The sequence below is a fragment of the Syngnathus typhle genome, linkage group LG1 (genome assembly GCF_033458585.1).
Source record: "Syngnathus typhle isolate RoL2023-S1 ecotype Sweden linkage group LG1, RoL_Styp_1.0, whole genome shotgun sequence".
NCBI lineage: Eukaryota > Metazoa > Chordata > Actinopteri > Syngnathiformes > Syngnathidae > Syngnathus > Syngnathus typhle.
This window is the reverse complement of record NC_083738.1, coordinates 25,294,016-25,313,250: the sequence shown is the minus strand read 5'-3', so window position 1 is coordinate 25,313,250 and position 19,235 is coordinate 25,294,016. Positions and strand designations below refer to the sequence as shown.

The 19,235-nt window shown below is 45.9% G+C and overlaps 3 protein-coding genes and 1 long non-coding RNA gene across 6 annotated transcripts; 2 read left to right on the top strand and 2 right to left on the bottom strand.

The window, feature by feature from the left end:
* Positions 1–190: 190 nt before the first annotated feature.
* On the bottom strand, positions 191–7,923 carry LOC133166653 (SH3 domain-containing protein 19-like). Of its 2 annotated transcripts, none has more exons than XM_061296884.1 (16): positions 7,689–7,923; positions 6,453–6,489; positions 6,026–6,066; positions 5,877–5,937; positions 5,600–5,810; positions 5,374–5,530; positions 4,298–5,257; positions 2,803–2,917; positions 2,415–2,625; positions 2,209–2,349; positions 1,649–1,686; positions 1,367–1,557; positions 1,262–1,290; positions 985–1,159; positions 764–858; positions 191–698 (listed from the first exon to the last, which is right to left on the bottom strand). In XM_061296884.1, the coding sequence occupies exons 1-16, from the start codon at positions 7,777–7,779 to the stop codon at positions 591–593; spliced, it is 2,661 nt and encodes an 886-aa protein (XP_061152868.1). In that variant the 5' UTR covers positions 7,780–7,923; the 3' UTR covers positions 191–590. The 2 variants fall into 2 exon arrangements, with proteins under 2 accessions (XP_061152868.1, XP_061152775.1); XM_061296791.1 differs by having other exon boundaries at positions 1,367–1,560; positions 7,689–7,922.
* Positions 7,924–8,997: 1,074 nt separating this feature from the next.
* tm4sf5 (transmembrane 4 L six family member 5) lies at positions 8,998–10,486 on the top strand. The gene is made up of 5 exons (XM_061265168.1): positions 8,998–9,253; positions 9,473–9,553; positions 9,654–9,796; positions 9,869–10,061; positions 10,142–10,486. The coding sequence occupies exons 1-5, from the start codon at positions 9,080–9,082 to the stop codon at positions 10,157–10,159; spliced, it is 609 nt and encodes a 202-aa protein (XP_061121152.1). The 5' UTR covers positions 8,998–9,079; the 3' UTR covers positions 10,160–10,486.
* Positions 10,487–11,464: 978 nt separating this feature from the next.
* LOC133144675 (uncharacterized) lies at positions 11,465–13,531 on the top strand. Its single transcript, XR_009710751.1, has 3 exons — positions 11,465–11,644; positions 12,426–12,519; positions 12,586–13,531. It is a non-coding gene; the product is annotated as an uncharacterized LOC133144675 (long non-coding RNA).
* A 38-nt stretch (positions 13,532–13,569) lies between these two features.
* Positions 13,570–19,183, bottom strand: lgi2a (leucine-rich repeat LGI family, member 2a). Of its 2 annotated transcripts, none has more exons than XM_061301729.1 (8): positions 18,796–19,183; positions 18,564–18,635; positions 17,472–17,543; positions 17,333–17,404; positions 17,159–17,230; positions 16,931–17,097; positions 15,947–16,111; positions 13,570–15,813 (listed from the first exon to the last, which is right to left on the bottom strand). In XM_061301729.1, exons 1-8 carry the CDS (start codon positions 19,092–19,094, stop codon positions 14,996–14,998), a joined length of 1,737 nt encoding a protein of 578 aa, XP_061157713.1. In that variant the 5' UTR covers positions 19,095–19,183; the 3' UTR covers positions 13,570–14,995. The 2 variants fall into 2 exon arrangements, with proteins under 2 accessions (XP_061157713.1, XP_061157797.1); XM_061301813.1 differs by having other exon boundaries at positions 18,564–18,658; positions 18,807–19,183.
* Between the last annotated feature and the right edge of the window lie 52 nt (positions 19,184–19,235).

Sequence of the window (19,235 nt, the reverse complement as noted above, 5' to 3'; positions counted from 1 at the left end):
TTTAAAACTAAAACTCCTGCCCATTTTTAAATTTTATGACCTAAATTTTCACATCCGTTCGTTTTTTATTACGTCATTTTTATTTTTTATTGCCCTTCATCGTCCTTGCCTTGCACTGAGAAATAAAGTTGGTACTGTCTTTTCTTAAAGGAGAAGCTCATTCAAACAAAAACAAACGAGGTGAACATAATTAGAGGAATTACGCAAAGTTTTATTCGGATTTAAAAGTTGGAATGTTTGTCGTGATTACATTCATGTAATTTTCCCCAAGAGCCATACCATTGTTCTGGGGGGAAAAAAAAAAAGACTTTAAAACGCTCCATTCCACATATACTCTTGCTCGTGTGTCAACAGTCACTCAACCAGGAAATATCCGACAATATTGGTTAGTTGTGTTATTCAGTATTCAAACAAATGTGTTATGACTAAAACAAGGAACCAAAAGAGTCCAGTATTGAACAGGATGGGGGAGGGAGCAGAGGAGGCCAAGGCCTCTCCATTTGCCGCTTGTCAATCAATGTAGACTGAAATATTGTTGTCCTCACCTCCACCGCGAAGCCCCGAAACATCCCGTCGGCAGATTGTCCTCGTCAAAGAAGCTCAATATAATTTTTGGGCACGATTCCACGCTTACCGCCGACAACTCCCTCAATCCACTGCTCATCGGCACACTCCACCTGCGTGATGATGTCGCCAGGCTGGAGGAAGAGAACAACGGACAAGTCAGATCAACGGCGTGATTTCAGCGTTTTGAAAAGTTCACCTTTACTGTCAGCTCGTCCTCTTTCTCGGCAGTGAAGGCAAATAAAGCTTTGGCGGTGACCTTCCCTGCGGCTTTCTGGCTTGTGATTGGCGGAGCTGGAATGGAAAAAGCGATTTGGTCAGCGTCTTGATAAACTTGGGAATTTGTTATTTATTTTAAAGGTATGGGTGACTAAATTATAAATATATAATTTTGCATTTAATTTTATGTCTGTGTCACACCTTGGCAGGTCTGCGTGAAAGCTGCGGGGTAAAGCCCCTCCCTCCCGTCCAGTCGCCCTCTTCTCCATTCAGCATCCACATGTTCAGTTACTTGGATATACGCCCCCTTGTGGAAGGGGAGATCTTCTGCGGTCTGACCAGGAAAGTCAAATAAGGCCACTGCCCACTCCTCCACCTGAATGTATTTAAATAAATCAATTTTTGTTGCAATAATTTCTGAATCAAGTTGGAATATGAAATTTTTACCGTACTTTAACATGCATGATTTTGCACTCACCTCTGCTGCTTTTGAGGGCATTGATGCCACTGAGGAAAAACACAAAAAGGAAATATTGATTTGTGTCATTTCAGAAGGAAAAAAAAAAATTTGGATGAGTCTCACCAGGACTTTCCGGCGGGAGGCCCTCGGTGACTCGGGTAAAGCTAACCGGGAAGAGTCCGACGCGTCCGTAAAGCTGGCCGCGGCCCCACTGTTGATCGACGATCTCCAGGAGCTCAATGGCGTCCCCCTGGGAGAAGGTGAGCTCGTTGGCATCCGCCCCCTCAAAGTCGAACAAAGCGACGTAACGAGGGCTGCTGTGTGTACACACGGCAACAAAAAAAAAATCTGTTTAAAAATCAATAAATATTTAAAAAAAAGGAGATGGCGTTTGGCATGTCCAACCTGACAGGAAGCGGCTTAGGATGTTCCTGCATGGACGGCTGCCCAGACAACACAGGGGGGGGGGGGGGGGGGATAACAAACAAGTGATGGTTAAGTGAGTAATTGCCCCCACCCACTATTTTAAACTAAAAATAAAACGTTTTTGAATGTCCGTACTGTACTGTGTTTACACTACAGATTTTCCAAAATTTCAAACGTATGTAATAAAACTTCCAAGTTTGTTAAAGGTAAAAGTTTGGGTGGCATTTAGCATTCAACGTTAGCATTACGCTAGCTGATTTTGGTGAGACAAAGTTACAGTACGTGTGTATGTGCTTTGCTTCAAAACGTACACGTTCAAATGGACAATGTTGACTTTGCATGTTTCATGTTAGATTTACCGTGAACTTCAAAAGGTGAGTAACAATACTCTTCTCCGATTCAGACGCCATTTTAAAGAAGGAGCATAAAATCCACATCTAAGTAAGTCGTTTAGTGAACAGTAGAGAACGAATTCCACGGACAAAAACGCCCACGGATAAAGTGTCCCCACATTCTCGCGTTATGGAACCACCTCATACCGGCAACCGAGTCTGCAAGGATGGTTCCGAGGGCAGTACGTCCAGGTCTATGAGACATTCGGATGTGCTGTGAAGCGGCGCGACGAGGGAAGGCGGAGCCTCCGGCGGCAGGTCATCCAGGATGATGAGGACTTGTTGTTTCTAGGACACAAAAGTTTGCTTGTTGACGCACTTTAGACTCATATTTGTGATTCTGATGTTTGTACCGTGCAAGTGGGAAAGAGTAGATGTCCGGGCCTGGGGCGAGGGGGCAGAGGCGGCCCTCGTTTGGATGCTCTGTGATTGGCCGCCACGAAGGAAGACGGCGCCTGCGGCTGAGGTTTGTTCGCTGACGGGATGACGGCGGGAGGCGGTGGACGGGCGGGGACGGATTTGATGGACGGAGGTCTGGGGGGGAGTTGCTTCACATTTGAAGGCCTTCGGAAAAGAAACGTTGAGTGAGGCGCAGACTAGCTTGGCTAACGTTAGTACGTTTGTGGTTCGCATCAATTAATTAATTCAATTCCGGCCATTTTTTCCTTTTTTCTTTTAAGAGTACAAGCCACACTTGGATCCAGTGATTAAAAAGAAAGCCGCACACGTTGTCGCGCTTACCTCGGGGGGAGCGGAGGATCGCAGATACTTTCAGCCTTCTTTAGGTTAGGCAAAGACAGTTTGGCGTGGAGCGCCGGAGCCTTGCAGGGAACCGGATTTGTTTCCAGGGAGGAACCTGGAAAGATGCAAATGGCACAACCGTTTTATTTGGAAAATCAAACTGATTGTCTTGCTCACCTGACAGTTCTCAAACAAACCTTCCTTCTTCCATGCAGCAATAATAAAAGAAATGCATTTAAAATAAAATGCCAATTCTAATAATTGTAATTTTAGTTCGTTTTAGAACCCTAACCTGTGTTTTCAGTTAACTTTATTTTTTGTCAAAGCGTGTTTGTTTTCATTTTATCTCTCAAATGAAAATGTTTCAATTTGACTGATCTTGTTAGCTTTAGTTAACAATAATAACCTCAGTCCACACAGAGGCTCCTTTTTCGGCGCACACAATCGGCCAATGTTGAAGCGGACGAGCGCGATCGTCTCACAGTGGCCGTGCACGTTTACGTCGGGCCTCAAAAGCCGCATTGTGCTACGGCGCGCTGCTGACGTTACCCACAATGCAACGCGGGAGGTCGGCCAGTTTAGCGGAGTTGCAAAGACTCATTGTTGAGTTCTCGCTTCGGAAGTGGAGACAACGGAATCGGATTTTGTCTTAGCGCAGGCACGGAAAGCAAAAGGTTTCCTTGCCCGGTGTCATTTCCGGTGACACATTTGCCTTTCTTCCAGTGGGTGCGGCGTTTCTTGATGCGGCTAACAACAGGCCAGGTTTCAGGGACAACAAACGCTCCCATGTGACCTACATACTCACTCATCTCATCCATCAATTTGTTGGGTAAACAGTGGGTTCCAAAAGTCTACACACCCCTGTTGGAATGCCGGCTTTTGTGATATGTAAAACAAATAAAATCACTTTTTAACCAATTGAGTATGGCAGTTTCGTGACCTACTCGGTCGGAAAGAAAAAAAAAGGGTTCACGAGAGGACTAAAAATAAACAATGCAGAAAATGTGGTTGCACAAGCGTGCACACCCTCCAATGACTGTGTTGTGTTGACAATTAAGCACTCGCTTTCAAAGTCGTGTCGTCGAGTCAACATGTGAAGGTTGGTTTACCCCCAAATTGGCTTTAGCTTTTCTAGGGGGGTTTTCACTGACGGTTTTGTACTGACAAGAGTCATCATTTGCTCTTCCGACTCCCATGAAAGAGAAACAATTCACAAACAACATAATTAACGGCAGGTATGTTTGTTTGGAGGTGAGCAGTCACTTTGGAATTCTTTCAACCTTGGTCTAATTAGCCACACAAACATGCTTTGGAAATTGAAACGTGGGCTGAAGGAACTACTGGTTGCAAAAGTTTGGAAACTATATTTCCTGGTCGCATCTCTTTTAGATTATAATAAAATTCAATAGGGGTGTGTAGACTTCTTATGCCAATCTAATATTGGGGGAACGGGAGGGGGGACATTAATGAATAATAAAAATATAAGATTGTGTACCTTTAAGAGAAGAAGACCTAGCCGGCAGGTTAACGGTGTCCTGAGTTTGTGACCCCTCGCTGACCTCTGTGGAAGGTCTGGGGGGGCGGGTTGGGGCCACATGTTTGTCGGCAGGTACCTTCTCATAAGACACACTTGTCCGTGGGGCGATCGGTGGTCTGGATGCAGATTTTGTGGATGGGGTCTCACTGGCGGAGGACGTGGCTTTGGGTGGAGGGAGCCTGGGGGCTGGCACAGGTGTAGCGCAAGGGGAGGGGTAGGTGGTGCGAGTCGGAAGGGGCTCTGTAATTGGCCGTGGTTTGGAATTCGGGACTTCAGGGGTGGGTTCAGCCGAGTCCACCGAAGGGGATTTGTGGAGGCTTTTGGGTTTAGGCGCAACTGTAGGGGGGAGCACTTTGGTAGGTTGCGATTGGAGACGAGGGCGCGGCCGGGGTTCGGGTTTCTTGGCGACCACTTCTTCGTTGATGTCTGAGGCGCCACGGTTCCCCTCGGGCGTCGCCTCCTTCTGCTGCTGCTCAAAGGCCTGGATCCTCGCCTTCATGGCAGCCATGTTGTCGTCGTCCTCCTCGTCCGATTGGCTGAGACCACTGTCGTCACCTCGCTCCTCCGGAAGACCCCAGTCGTCGGAGCTGAAGGCCTCCAGGAGCTCTTGGAGGTATTTACCCTGACTCGCGTCCTGTTTGCTGATGTCACAGCGAGCGCGGGCGGCAAGCGTTGCCAAGCCGTCCTCTCGCAGTTTCACCAAAGTCTGAACCTTGACCTCGTTGCTGATCGAGGTCACGGCGGGCTTAGCTCGGGGGCGGGACCTGGGGCGCTCTGCCTCGTTGGGAAGGGGCGTGGCACGCGGGGGCTGTTCCGATCGACCGTTGTCAGAAGGTGCGGTCAAAGGTGAGCCGATTTCAGCGTTGGCTTGAGACGGAGCGGCGGGGCCGGGCGTACGCTGCGGTTTGACATGTTTCACTGGACACAAAAAACGATTTCAGACGATTACAACTGCCTGTACAGTTCTCGATTCACAAATGGTGTTTGATTTCTGCATTCTTGTTACGGCTTCAAACAAATGAGCGTTTTCTCACCTGGAGCGCCAGGAGAGGATCCAGTGTCCGTCTGAGTGGCGATGGTCGTTCGATAAGCCGGATGGGACGGCGATAATGACGATGGCAGCGATGGGGATGTTTGCACAGCCAGCTCCTGCGTCTTCTCCCTTATCACCTCATCATAGGACGGAGGAGGCTGCGGGCGGGAAGGAAAATTTAACTTCCACGTGGCGAAGCACGGCATCACGGGAGGGAGCGCCGCTACCTGTATGGACGGCGGGATTGTGGGTCCCCAGATTTGTGCGGCCGGAGGAGGAGGGGGCGGGAAGGCGCCGGGCGGGAAGGCGCCGGGCGGGAAGGCGCCGGGCGGGAAGGCGCCGGGCGGGAAGGCGCCGGGCCTTCCGGCTAACCAAGAAGGGGAGGGGAGCGGCTCGGCCGAGAGGATGGTGACGTCTGGTCGCCTTGCAACCAAGACCCTGAACACAAAGTACATTGGAGGAATAAAAGGCACGTGATGATGGCGGGAAAGACAAAAGCCTCACCTGGGGTCTTCGTCCCGGTTTCTGTCTCGTGGAGTGTCAGAGAAACTGGACCTGCTGGTGGCTGAAGACAAAAAGTATTAGGACACATTTGGGAAAATCCAACCCGAGGCTCATTTCTTCCAAACATTTTGTACTTTTTGTGTACTCACTTCTTTTGATGGCTGCTCTGAGGGACCAAAGTGGACCTTGGCTGCACAGAGAGAAAAATGGAAAATCCGAGTTAGCTCGACAGTTAAACAGATTTCAAGATGTTCTGAATGGAGCCTGAGATTTTTCTTTGTTGCCAGGCAGATTAGGACAGGACACCAACTCAACACACACACATTCAACAGAACCACTTTGAGGTTTGCCCCATAAACACACGCTGACACTGCCCCCGGCTGGTTACCATGCCAACAGCCCAAATACTTTCAAGAGTGTGTCAGAGGGAAAGAGTAAGGGGGCTGATGGGGGAGGGGGGGTGCAGACACAGCAGAATGGGGATGGACTTCAAGCACAAAACTTTCGGAGAGGCCAAAAGAGCCGATGGAAAATCGCGTTACACACAGACACACAAAATAGCAAAAAGTGTTCAACCTGAGACGATTTTCAGGCTTCCTCCTACCAGAGCGACCTGCGGGGACACAGACGGACGACACAAAGGTCGCGACAGGAAATGTGTCATCAGTTGGCAGTCAACCTCAGAAAACAAAAAAACGAAACAAAAAAAAAGTCCTCTTTTCGTCAGCCCGTCTTCTCCCCACGAGAGCCGAGACGGATTTTCTCGCCGCACTCCTGCCTGCTCCGGACTCCCAACTCTCCTGGCTCGCTCCTCTCCAGGAAGTTACTGCGATTGGCTGCGGAAACTTCTGCCAGAGTCCTGGCGCTGCTCTTAACACTTCCAGATGTTTGCAGCCCCCGCCCTCAACCCAGACAGCAGTTTCTTGTTTTGATCACGGCTTTCACTAGTTGCTCGGGTTTTGTGTATTACTGATGTTTTCTATGAACGTGACGTGATAGTTTAGGAGGTGGACTGAGTCCCATCTAACGGGCCCAAAATACACAGTCCGCCATTACATGGATAGAAAACGCCAAAAGATGAAAAACACCTGCTCAGAGGAGACCCTGCTCCTCTGATACCATGATTTAATCAGATATTTTCTGACACACTCCTATTATTTGTTTATTTTGTTATTCTCAAAACATATTTGAATGTGACACGGCAAGAAATTCAACTCCAGGGTAGCAGGTTAGCCCAGAAAGTCCCACAACTTGTGAGAACCAAAACAAACAAACGATAACAAGTTATGGAAATGCTAATCGCTATTTGACTGTCTGCAAAGATGCAAATGCGGCAAGGTGCTGAGGCAGCAGAAACACAAATGAAAGCGGTTTTTGAGTTTCACATGATATTTACAAGACTACAAAAAAAAAAAAAAAAAAAAAAAAGAGTAAAGTGTTAATTCAACGTGGGATAAAAAAGCGTGAGGGGGGGGGGGGGGGGGCTGATGCCCACCGTTCGAGTGCAACAGCTTCCGGGATAATATTGCCACTTTTTCTTGACAAAATGCAATTATATTTTATTTAATTTAATACTTCACATCCCTCGAAGATACTTTATAGTACTTGTGAAGAGTATTCGTTTTTCCTCTTCAAATAAGAACGTTACTTTGTGATTGTAACGATTCCACCTCAAAGGCAATCAACTTTTTTTTCCCCTCGACTTTTTTATTTAATAATTTCTCCCTGTAAGTTTTATTTGGACCCCCTGAAGTAAATGTTACATAGAACAAAGGTAGCTGTCGTGTCTGTGTCGTGCGGTGTTGTTTTAACCTTCGTTGCCGTTGGACTGTCGTCGGACCACTTGTTCCCTGACGTCCCTCCTCATACTCTCCTCGTCGTCCTCGGGCCGAGCCTCGGCCATGTCTGCCAGATTTTTCGCGTTTCCTTCCCCACGCTGCGACTCTGCACTGCTCCGGCGGTGTTATTGTTGTTCGGCCAGACTCCCGACAAGTTCGAGCAAATACCGTCGACCATAGTTATGAATAAGTTACGACACGCCCCTTTATAGCTGCCTGCTAACGCTAAGCTAGGAGGGGCAAACTCGTCGGTTAGCACGGTGTATTTGTGTGGACAGGGGGAAAAAAATCATGAAAGAAAAGAATGCCGGCAAATGTTGCTGCATTTGCTTGCGCAAAACGTGGCACAATCAGAACTGGGGAAGTGGGAATTTTAGTTTACAGGTAAAACTTTTTTTTGTCGCTGCTATTTAAACAACTATCCTGTTTTAGAAGAAGGCGTTTTGGCAGCAAGACTGCAAAAATAATTAAATCAGTTGATAAATGAGCAATTTGTAACTAATTTCCAAGTCCATGCACCACCTTTAATGGGAACATTGCCCCTACGAACATGGCTGCCACGCAGGGACGTTGATTGACTAAGTGCAGCAGCGCGATGACGTATGCCCCCACCACCACCACAAAAAAAAAAAAAAAAAAAACGCACGCACGCACACATACACACACATACGCGCTCACGTAATTGAAATCTTCATATTGAACGACTCGACTCACTTAGCCTGCGCTTGGCTGTGACGTCGGCACCCATAGCGCAAAGATGGGAACAGGAAAATGCCACAGGCAGATGAATTCAAAGGAGTAATTTAAGAACAGGCCTGTCAGGTCATAAAATTACTCTTGGCTCCAGAAAAGTGAGGAAATATTGATACCAAAAACCGAAACAGTTACTACTAAAGTCAACTGAAAACATGTAACGTAAGAGTTGGATTGAAACTACACTGCCAACAAATTCACAGCCTTATAAATCTTGGATGGATAAACAAAAAAAAACATCCTCTCCATAGTTCAATGATATGATGAAATGGATTAACAAAGAAAAAATACTTCAATAATAAAAAGTGACCCCTCCGAAACTACGATTGTGAAATGCTGTAAAAGGAAAGACCAGCTCTCTTTATCAGCTCTGCGTTGATTTTTGACAATGACGAATAACATAATTAATAATTTATTTAATCTGCTGCTGTAAAAAACACACAATCAGCAGCCTATCACAGGTGGGAAAGAAAAGTGCGCATCCACCCTCGGTGGCCTTTGTTCCTTCCCTGTCTTTGCTTCCGCTTGGACGTGTTTGACTTTCAGCGAGTGACGCACTCGGTTTGCCCGCCTCGTGATTGTGGCAGCAAAGCCGCGGAAAGCCAAGCAGGGATGTGTTGTACGGGCAAGTGCGCCCGCCTGGTGGGCCTGATCCTGCTACCTTCGGCCTTCGTCTGCATGATCTCCAACCTCTTGCTATTCTTCCCCGATGGCAAACGTCTGGATAACGATCAGATCTCCTTGCAGGTGTGGCTGATGGGCGGTCTCATCGGCGGAGGCCTCTTTGTGAGTATCGCGGCAAAAACGCCGTCGTTGTTTTGAGGGTTTCTCGGCAGGATGACGTCAAGAATCTGATGAAAATTATTAGAAAGAATTTTGTGATGACTGACTTGGTTGGTATTGACAAGAACTTTTCCAAGGGGGCATCAAATTCATCAGGTGCGTCTCCAAAACGCGTTTGAGGTCCAGCTAACATTTTTGACCCCCAATTTTCTCTGATTTCAGATGCTGTGCCCGAGCTGCTCTGCTATCAGGGCCGGGGGCAAGGGTTGCTGCGGAAAGGGTTGCTGCGGCAACCGCTGCCGGGTGAGTGCTTGAGATTAGAGCGCCATTAGATAACGAGCAAAGGCAAACATGGGAGGGGACGGGGGTGGGAAGCAGCTAACATCCGGGTTCATCTCACCAGATGTTGAACTCGGTGTTCTCGTCGGGTTTCGGTCTGTTGGGCGCCATCTACTGTTGCAGCGTGGCCTCGGCCGGCCTGGCCATCGGCCCCAAGTGTCGCGTGGAGGGAGACGTTTGGAAGTATCCCTTCGAGGAGCTCGGAACGTGAGTGCCATCTCTTTTGGCGGGATTTGAGGGATCACGAAAGCTCACATGGAAACGGGCTCCTCCTGCCAGGGGTAGTGAGAGCTACCTGGTGAACCAGACCATATGGGACACATGCCAGTACCCCAAGAATGCGGTGATGTGGCACGTGGTTCTCTTCTCCATCCTGCTGGCAATGAGCGTCCTGCAGATGGCGCTGTGCGGCGTTCAGGTGCTCAACGGCTGCCTGGGCTGCATCTGCGGGGACTGTCGCGAGAGCAAGGAGGTAGGCGAGACATCGGATCTTGGAGCGAGACTCCCTACACAGATTTCCCCACCCTAGCTAACTCTTGTTCTCTGTCGCAGGATGAAAGCGGCTTGTGAAATCCTCTGCTGGGATTCAAAGGGATTCTCAGATCGGGATTTTCTTCTCGACAGATTTTATTATTGTGGCACATTAATTTACTTTGACTTTTATGTACCTTTTATAACAATGTGACAATGGCTACTGACTCTCGGCATGGGCCGAAATCTGACCATGAGCAAAAAAAAAAATCACGCTATTAAAATTACAGCTGTAAAATGACTGTTTTTGAAATATTTGGGGGAATAAAAACTATAATTTCTTCCAACAACTATATATCTTTTATTGTACCATGTAACGATTATTTATCAAGTTCAACATCTCACGCGACAAAGTGTTATAGCGACACCCAGTGGAGGAATCACGCAACGGCATTGCAAATAAATCACGTTGCACACAGGCTTCTTGTTTAATTCACTTTCCAATTGCGAAACATTCAAACATGATGAATCACTATGAGCTCGCCGCCAGACGCGTCTCGAATGTGATTAAACGTCCTCTTCTACAGCTAATTGGATTGTTGGCGTTCAGACGGGGACAAAGGTTCGACGTCGAGGAGGAGGAGCGGCAAGTTAAGCCTTTAAGCATTTGTTGTCAAACGGTGGCAGTTGTGAGCTTTGTAACCTTCGAGTGTAAATATAGTATGAAAAGGACAAGTGACATACTTGTTGGCTTGGAAACGAACGCGCGGGCTCAAATACAAGAATGACGTAACAAGTTGGCGAGTCCGCCACTGTCCTCTTCTTTTCTGGAAGCCGGTATCAGCCGGAATGCTCGATTTACTTTCTAGTTCTAGTTTTAACCTGATGGTTGAACTTCTGTCCGGTTTTCACACTTATTAACCAATATTTTGAAGCGGGTGGTCAATGTGTTATTTTTGTTTGGTTAATTTTTTTTTACCATCTACCATTCTTTTTCTCTTGACGTCAGCAATTTTACAACTGTTGTATTACGCCACATTTCAGCAAAGGGTGAAAATATATATTTATTATCCGCATCATTACTGGGAACCCACAGGAACCTTTGGAAAATAAACCCCCCAAAGCCGATTTCCCTGACCAAAAAGACGCCATGGCTGAAAACATACACAAAGTCTATAATGTTTGTTTAAAGTGGCCCAAAATAGAGAACTGGAGACATTTTGTTTGGTTGTTACCAGGTTTAAAAAGACTTATTCAAATAAACTTTTGTTTGCCAACAATGTGGAGAATGAAGCTTTGTAAACTTGTCAGAAGTTATTTTCCATGGGATTTAAAGGCACAACAAAAGTGATATAACTCATGATTGCTTTAGAAATAAATCGGTTGTACCGCATTGACGACGTGATGAAAGCAAAAGCTTGAAGCGCAAACGGAAGAGCAAGAGGGCGGGAGGGAGCAGGCGTATCCTCCCCCGCCAGGAGCGAGCTATTTAAAGTTCACTCGGAGAGTGCAGAGAACACAAGGACGCTTTCCACCGGTGGCTCGCAAGTTATCCCGCTCCCTCAACACTTCGCTTGGACTCAGGTGGGTTCTTTGGATTTTGCAAAATCCAGTGCGATGATTTTAGAAGCCTCTGTTATGTTTTTTGGAAATGATCGAGACTCTTCAGCTCATCATGCTTGGAGGTGCTTATACCTTACCGTGGCAAGTGGAAGATGTCGCGAAACATGCGATGAGCGGGACATTGGAGAAAGAAAGTCCGAGCCTCAGCTGTCACCTGCAGGGAAAAAAAATCGTCATTAGGTTATTTGCGCTTATTAATAGTGAGAAAAGAGTAAATACCATTATTATGCATCGCAAGAAATGTCGCAATCGTTTCCCACAAGCCATTTTCCAACAAACATTGGATGGGTCGTTTTGTGGAAAACAGTCTTGAGCCACAGTTTTAATTAGGTCCGGTGGCGCCCCACATTGGCTCTTGGCCCGTTTCTGCAATGTGACCTCATTTGCTAATCTGAATTTGTAGTCCTGGCACTTCTTAGGTCGACGTCGCACAATCTTGAGACGATCCAGCTGCACGGGTTTGTAAAATGGAAAGAGGGCCATGGGGCGAATTACTAGCACTTCTCTATATACCGTCAAAACACCATGACCAGCATAGTTATCATCTTTCGACATGGTAATGTGAGGTAAATGAAACCATGCAGAAAATGAAGGTTTACCATCTTACCTGGCTGGTGATGTAACATGTCGATTCGCGAGTGTCGTCACCTGAAAGCGGTTTCAAAATTGGTGAACTATCTTTCTTTTCAGCATTGCATTTTCGGATTGAATTTACCGGCTTGTTGTCTTTTATTCTCTGCAGTTTTGCATAATGGGTGTGAAGATGCTGCAGTGCTTCCCCTTCTACAAACACTGCAAAGAGCGCTGCAAAAGCAAAGGCTTCCCCTCAGTGACAGGTGAGACGCCCGTTTGACCATCCAGACGCAACATTTGGCTAAACTTGCCTCTCCTGTCATCCAAAGAGGAGAGGAACCTCCGCGTGGCCTCCAGCACGTCGTGCGGCAGCGACGGCCTCGCCCGGGGACCCCACGTTTATTTCTCCTCCAAAGCTAGGATGTCTTTTCGACACCAGCTGGACAGCAATGTCAACGCGGTGGATGCCACCAACTGAGCCGGCGACGCTGACGGACGCGTGCGTCCGCGCTTCACGACAACCGTGGCCCGACCGAGCGCCGTACGGTGGCAGTGACGGCTTTCGCTCTTTACGACAAGCGGCGGTTTGGCAGTTAGTGAATAACATCTGAGAAAAAAAAAAAGAGGCTTCCAGCTATTTCGTGCCACTCCCAGTTAATGTTTACTCAAAAACTAAACAAAAAACAAGGGCGGAATTACGCCTTGTGTTTTGGAAACTTTGTGATGGCAAAGAGAGGGCAAAATACGAAGTGCTATTTCCATGCTAACGATTAGCATCGCTAGCTGCGGGTTTAGAAGCAACGCAGGTGGACAAATAACACGACAATTCTCACAGGCATATATTCTTTATCCTCTACAAAAAAAATGAGTAACATTATAACATATTCAAAGTCATGTTCTTCTTTGCTTGTGTCTACATGAGTAATATACAGTGCTGCCTCCTGGTGGGCAAAGCCGGAAGGCGCAGCACGCTGAATTAGATTGCCGCTATAAATTGGTTTCGCTATTGACATTTTATTTATCTCGCCATTAGATGACTATAAAGTACAATATTTCAAAAAACAAACAGAAAAGCAAAATTTCTTTCGTTTTTTGCTTTTTTAATGCCTTACGAGCTATGGTCTTTTTTTTTTTAACACTTGTGTATGGACCTCTTATAATGCCATACATGTTTTGTTTTTTTAAATACTTTCCTGCTTAACAAAGGAGGCCAACAATATCCACATTCAATAAAAATGTATGATAATGCATCGCCATGGACATACAAAGATTGTATTTTGAAACTTCACTATCTTTTGTGTTGCCTTTAAGTGTTGTGTGTGTGATTTTTTTTTTTTTTTGTTATTTGTGTGTGGCTATGGCCAACTTATTATTATAGCTATGATGGAGGAGGAAGAGCCCATCTTGCAATGTAGGCTTTTATTGTTACGTTGACATTCTGAACGGGTTGGATGGATGTTCATGCTCTTACAAAATGCTCAGACATGATGACATCATTACATAAAGCTGTTGAGTTCTGTTCCGGATGGCCAGGCATGTTAAGGTTTTTTTTTTTTAGAGGGTGGGGGATGAACGTGTCATTTGCAAATTAACATTCAGCTCATGGTCGAGCGATGCCTTGTTTGATCGGCAGGCTACGAAACCAGAATGCAACATTGGTAGCAGTTCAAAGGTTTGTGCTTCAAGACTTTCCCAGAAAAAGGGATGCGATGCTCGTTCACGTGTCGAGAAGGCAACGGATGGGACATTCGCGCACACGCTTCCAAACAAAAGCTTGGAGCTCAGATGTGGCCAGAAAAAGACAAAGAAAATCTATTTAATTTATAAAGTCTGCGTGGGGGTTGTTAGAAATCTTTAAAATCTTCTAGAAATGAACGGCAAGAAAGCAGGAATTTACAGACTTGGAAGTTAGCGAGCTAAGTTAAATCAATTTGATCAAAATTAAAAACACAAAAATGTCATTTAAGTATAATTGAATATTTCGGCTATTCCTTGATCAAAAATGCAGAGTGCAGGGCGACTGAGTTGGGTGCACGACGCCTACATGCAAAGTGCATTCTGACGTCACATGCACAGACGACGTCCAGACTCGAGAACAAAAAGCGCAGGGAACGCCATGAATCCAGAAATTCAATATTCAAACTTTGCTGTTCTACATTCGAGTCAAATTGACTGGTTCAAAAAATATTTTGACATTTTTATGAAAGAAGGGCTTGGTGGATTTTTTTTTTTTCAACACCGTTCTAGCTGTATTCAATTACGACGCATATTAAAATCATATTGCGTAAGATTTTATCACAGAAGCGTGGAGTTTCCAATTTGGAGTAATTATTTTTGTTCGGCAAATAAATCCAAATGTATTTGGAGCTAAATGCTACAAACGTAGCATTTTACCTATATATTTTTTTAATTTTAGTGTACTGTAGGCCAAATACTAATAAAAAAACATTTATTTATTTTTTTTACTTGCACATGTACAAGTCAATAGCCTGTGGCATTATAGGTAAAATGCTACTTATGTAGCATTTATTAGCATGCTACTCATTTATCTCGAAGTACGTTCGAACAAATTTTTCTCGTATATTTGAACTAATTTGCGAATATGTTTGAACGTATTCGTGTTTGGTAATATAGCTAACGTCCTGGAAATATACTGAAAATTCCGCTAAATCCCGAAACGTCGCTCCTCAATCGCGAAAGACTTTGGGTAGTTTGAACATTGCAATATGGCCCAGTGACTCACGAGCTCAAGTCCACGATGACGTGCTCCCAGATCTGCGTGCTCCCCTTGAAGCTGGACGTAAAGACAAAGTCCCGTCGGTCCGTGGACACGGCGGTGAAGGATCGCGGTGCCTGGATGTAGACCTCCTTGAAGCGCTCAAACTCGCTCAGCTGCTCATCCCATTGGAGGATCTGCGAGAAGGTGTAGTCGCTTCCCAGGGCTAGATAGTGGCGCTCTTTGAAGGAGAAGGGCTGCAGGATCATGGCGCCTCGCGATGGTAGCGCCTGGACTTCCGAGAACTGCTTGGCGCCCCAGTGCAGGACTTTAGAGTCCCCGATATAACGCGTGACGGCCAGGTAGAGCTCGTCCTTGATCCGGAAGTGCTTGACGGCCACCACGTCCTCCGTGTCGGGGATCTCGCCGTGGAGCGCAAACTTCCGGTTGGTGCGGCTCCATTGGTAGATGACGGGAACCTGCGAGCGGCTCGCCAATACCAAGTGCGCTTTCCCGTCCAAGTCCAAGAACTCGGCATCTGTGTCGCGGTACCACTCGTGAAGCGACTGGTAGGAATAAAAACCGCTGTCGTTCCACTTGTAGAGGGTGGACAGGCCCGCTTTGGAGCTGTCGGCAATCACGAAGAAGCGGTCGGAGCCGATCTGGAAAACCTCGATGTCGTTGGGCTTGGAGATCTTGGACACCTCGATGTCCTGGAATTTGGTGAAGGTGCTTTGGTCCTCGTCAAACTTGTAGATGTGCGAGCCGCCGAAGAGCTGAGCCACGATGACAAACACCTGGTCCTCGATCACCACCGACTTGCATCCCACGATGGACTGACCTGAAACAATTACAGAAAATGAAGAACCAATGCTGGACTTCAATTCACGGTATAAACCAGGGCGTTGGCATTCCTGTGAATCCAGCAAAACCAGTGCTTGATCTTGTTCGTCACGCTGGACTGCCATGTTCACCTGTGATATTATCGTAAGTCCTGAAGTTCATTTCGATATGGTCCCACTGGAGGACCATGCAGCTCTCCACGCCGGGAGCGGCGACCGCCACAAAGACGTCGTTCTTGTAGCTGAACGTGTCGACGGACAACGACTCTGCGCTCATGCTTTGATGCAGGATGAAATCTGCCAAAGGGAATCGTCATCGTCAATGCTGAGTCATCATGCACCAACACCTCGATCTGGTCGAGCTTTATCTCACTGCAGGCATTTTTGTGTTTCTACTTTAAATCAGCCCTTAGTTTGGTTCCAAAGATCAGAGCTCGCTTGTGTTAGCGACGCTATAACACTCCACATTTGCGTTGTGCTAGCTCATGCCATAAAAACAAGAAACTGGTTCTTTGTCCAGTCACATTTAAAATTACCGTATTTTCCGGACTATAAGGCGCACCTTCAATGAATGGCCCATTTTAAAACGTTGTCCTTATATAAGGCGCACCGGACTATAAGGCGCACCATTAATGCATCATGTCAGATATTTAATCCAAATCAAATAATTCTCCATTTTATCTTTTTTATTTCAACTTCAGATGCAACAAATTACTTTATAATCACAAAATAATGATCCGTAGTCTTTTTGATTCATGATTCACAGTCTTCAGCAGGCCACTTATGCTTGATTTCATGACACAATGCTTCGGGCCAGTTTGAATTTAGGAATTTAGTCCATATATAAGGCGCACTGGACTATAAGGCGCACTGTCGGCTTTTGAGAAGATGTTAGGTTTTTAGGTGCGCCTTATAGTCCGGAAAATACGGTAGTCTAACGGGTCCAGCTAGCGTAATGTAAACATTTGTCCATCCTACGATTGCTTAATCAGAGCTAGCAAAAGTTCGATTGGTAAAATGTATCGGTAGCAATGAAGACACATCAAAACATTTAATGAAGTTGATGGATTCCATTTAAGTCAATTTTATCCTATGATTTCAATTTGTATTTCTCACCTGTCGAGATACACTCGTTTTGCAAGCTCATGTCGTTGAGCCGCTTGTCCTGGACGTCCTCCGGCCCGGCGCAGGGCACGTCGGACACGGTGGCGTTGGTGCTCCGCAACCACGTCATCAACCACTTGGCTTGGCAGTCGCACTGGAAGGCGTTGCCTCGCAGGTCCCTGCGGAAAGATGACCGCTGATGTCACCAAAGCGAAAATATCAAAATATTGACAAACTCACAGTTCGATGAGAGAGTCCAGCTCATTGAAGAGGTCCCGAGGCAGCGCCTTGATTTTGTTGTTGGCTAGCGACCTGCGGCCACAAGACAGACGAACACCCAAACACAACAATCCATTTCTGTCAACTCTTTGGTAAACAAATCCAGATAAGCCAAATCCAAAGCGAGGAACATACAAGTGCGTGAGGTCCCGCAGTCCTCGGAAGGCATATTTGGAGACGGTCTCGATCTTGTTGCTTTCAATGAACCTGTTCAAGAACAACAACTTGCTCAGTTTACGCTTGCTAACCTGATTGAACCTTCACTTCCACTTACAGGTATTCCAGATGCGGAAGGCCAGAGAAGGCATCATCCCTTATTGTGGTAAGTGAGTTGGAATTGAGAAGCCTGTGAAATATGAAAGGACAAATTTCATTTGAAATGCATGTGCCGTGACGTTGAAGCTGTCTTCACACTTTGTTAGCAGCACTTAGCTAGATTGATGACTAGCGGTGGAGAGCCAAAGACTTTGTGCTTTCAATACTTGGCGAGGAGTTAAAAGCTTCTAAAAGCGTTTGAATAGCTTTTAATAGGCAATAAATCTGCCCGTGCCTTCTATGCACAAGCTACAAAACAACCTGGGCTCCATACTAGAAGTTCACAAAATTCTCAGGATCCTGCTTTTGTTTTTTGCAGGCATGGGAACACATAGCCACTAGGTGGTGCTCAAGCACCTGCCCCATTACCCTGGAGAAAAAAAGTGTCTATTTTTTATTTTATTCTTTCTTTATTTATTTTTTAATTTATTCCATTAACCCAAAAACCTTTTCCAGGCTGTCATAATGAATATTTTTATAATTTAATATTCTATTGATACTCCATCAAGTAATTGATAATCAGACAAAATGTTATTTGCATTTAAGTGGATTAAAAATACATTTTGCCCTAATTACTGTTAACGACTTCTTTTGGTTTATTTGATCTTGTTCAGTGATTAAAAAACAACTAAACACCACTTGAATAATGTTTAGTTAAAAAATGTCTGAACAATTACTCAATTAAAATGCAAGGCATTTAATTTGTAATTTTAGTTAATTTAATAGTTAATTAATTGATTAATTTTGACAACTCTACCCCTTTCTAATTTATACTTTTTTTTTTTTTTTTTTACATCTTACAGGTTAAAAGTGAGAGAAAAAATAAAGATTTATCTTGGTTTGAGGTGCACCCCTGCCTCAAAGTGCAGATGACGTAGGTTCAATTTGGGGTTCTGGCCTTTCTGCGTGGAGTTTGCATGTTCTCCCTATGCCTTCTTGTTTTTTCCCCTCCTGTCAATTTTAGCAACATATGGAATGTTCGAGGGTTTGAGCGCCTGCCTCCCAAAATGTTTGTGTGCGTGCCTGGTATATGAAAATGAGAAGCTCTTACAGCAGCTGGAGTGACGGCATGTGCGAGAACATTGCCTCTTTGACCTCTGAGAAAGTGCCATTGACAATACTCCTGCAAGCACAACATGAAAAAGTGTCAGCACGGAAATATATAACCTATCCCGTCATTTATGCAAAGAGGTCTGCTCAAATGTTGATTTACTCGTTTTGCACTCGTGTTTTGCGACTGCGTCAACTAGCTGGCGCGGGCTCGGAGGACGACGAGTACTTACAAAGAAATGATGTCGCCCGGGCTCAACCTGGGGACGGAAGAGGAGCCGACGCAAATGATGGATTCCTTGGAGCAGCTGCAAGTTGAAGGGCAGCGAGCAGGCTTCTTAGCCAGGCTGCTGCACAGGCACATGCAAAGGACGAGCCAAAATGTCCCTATCGGCGGCATCCTTGCTGCTGCTGTTGGACTGGCATGCGGGACTCGGAACGGAATCAAGCAGGCGCGTTTCCACCCTGCACCACGCGACGCAGTTGCGGACCGCAGCGAATCAGCGGCAGCCCCCCCACCGCGCATTTTCATTATTTATTAAATCAATTCTCGTCATGCTTAAACAAGCAATCACCGCAATACTGACCACTTCACAACTTAAGGTGCGTTTTAAGGGACACCTTTTTTTTTTTTTGCTGCAGTAGCCAGAAAGCCTCCCCTACTTCCATCTCA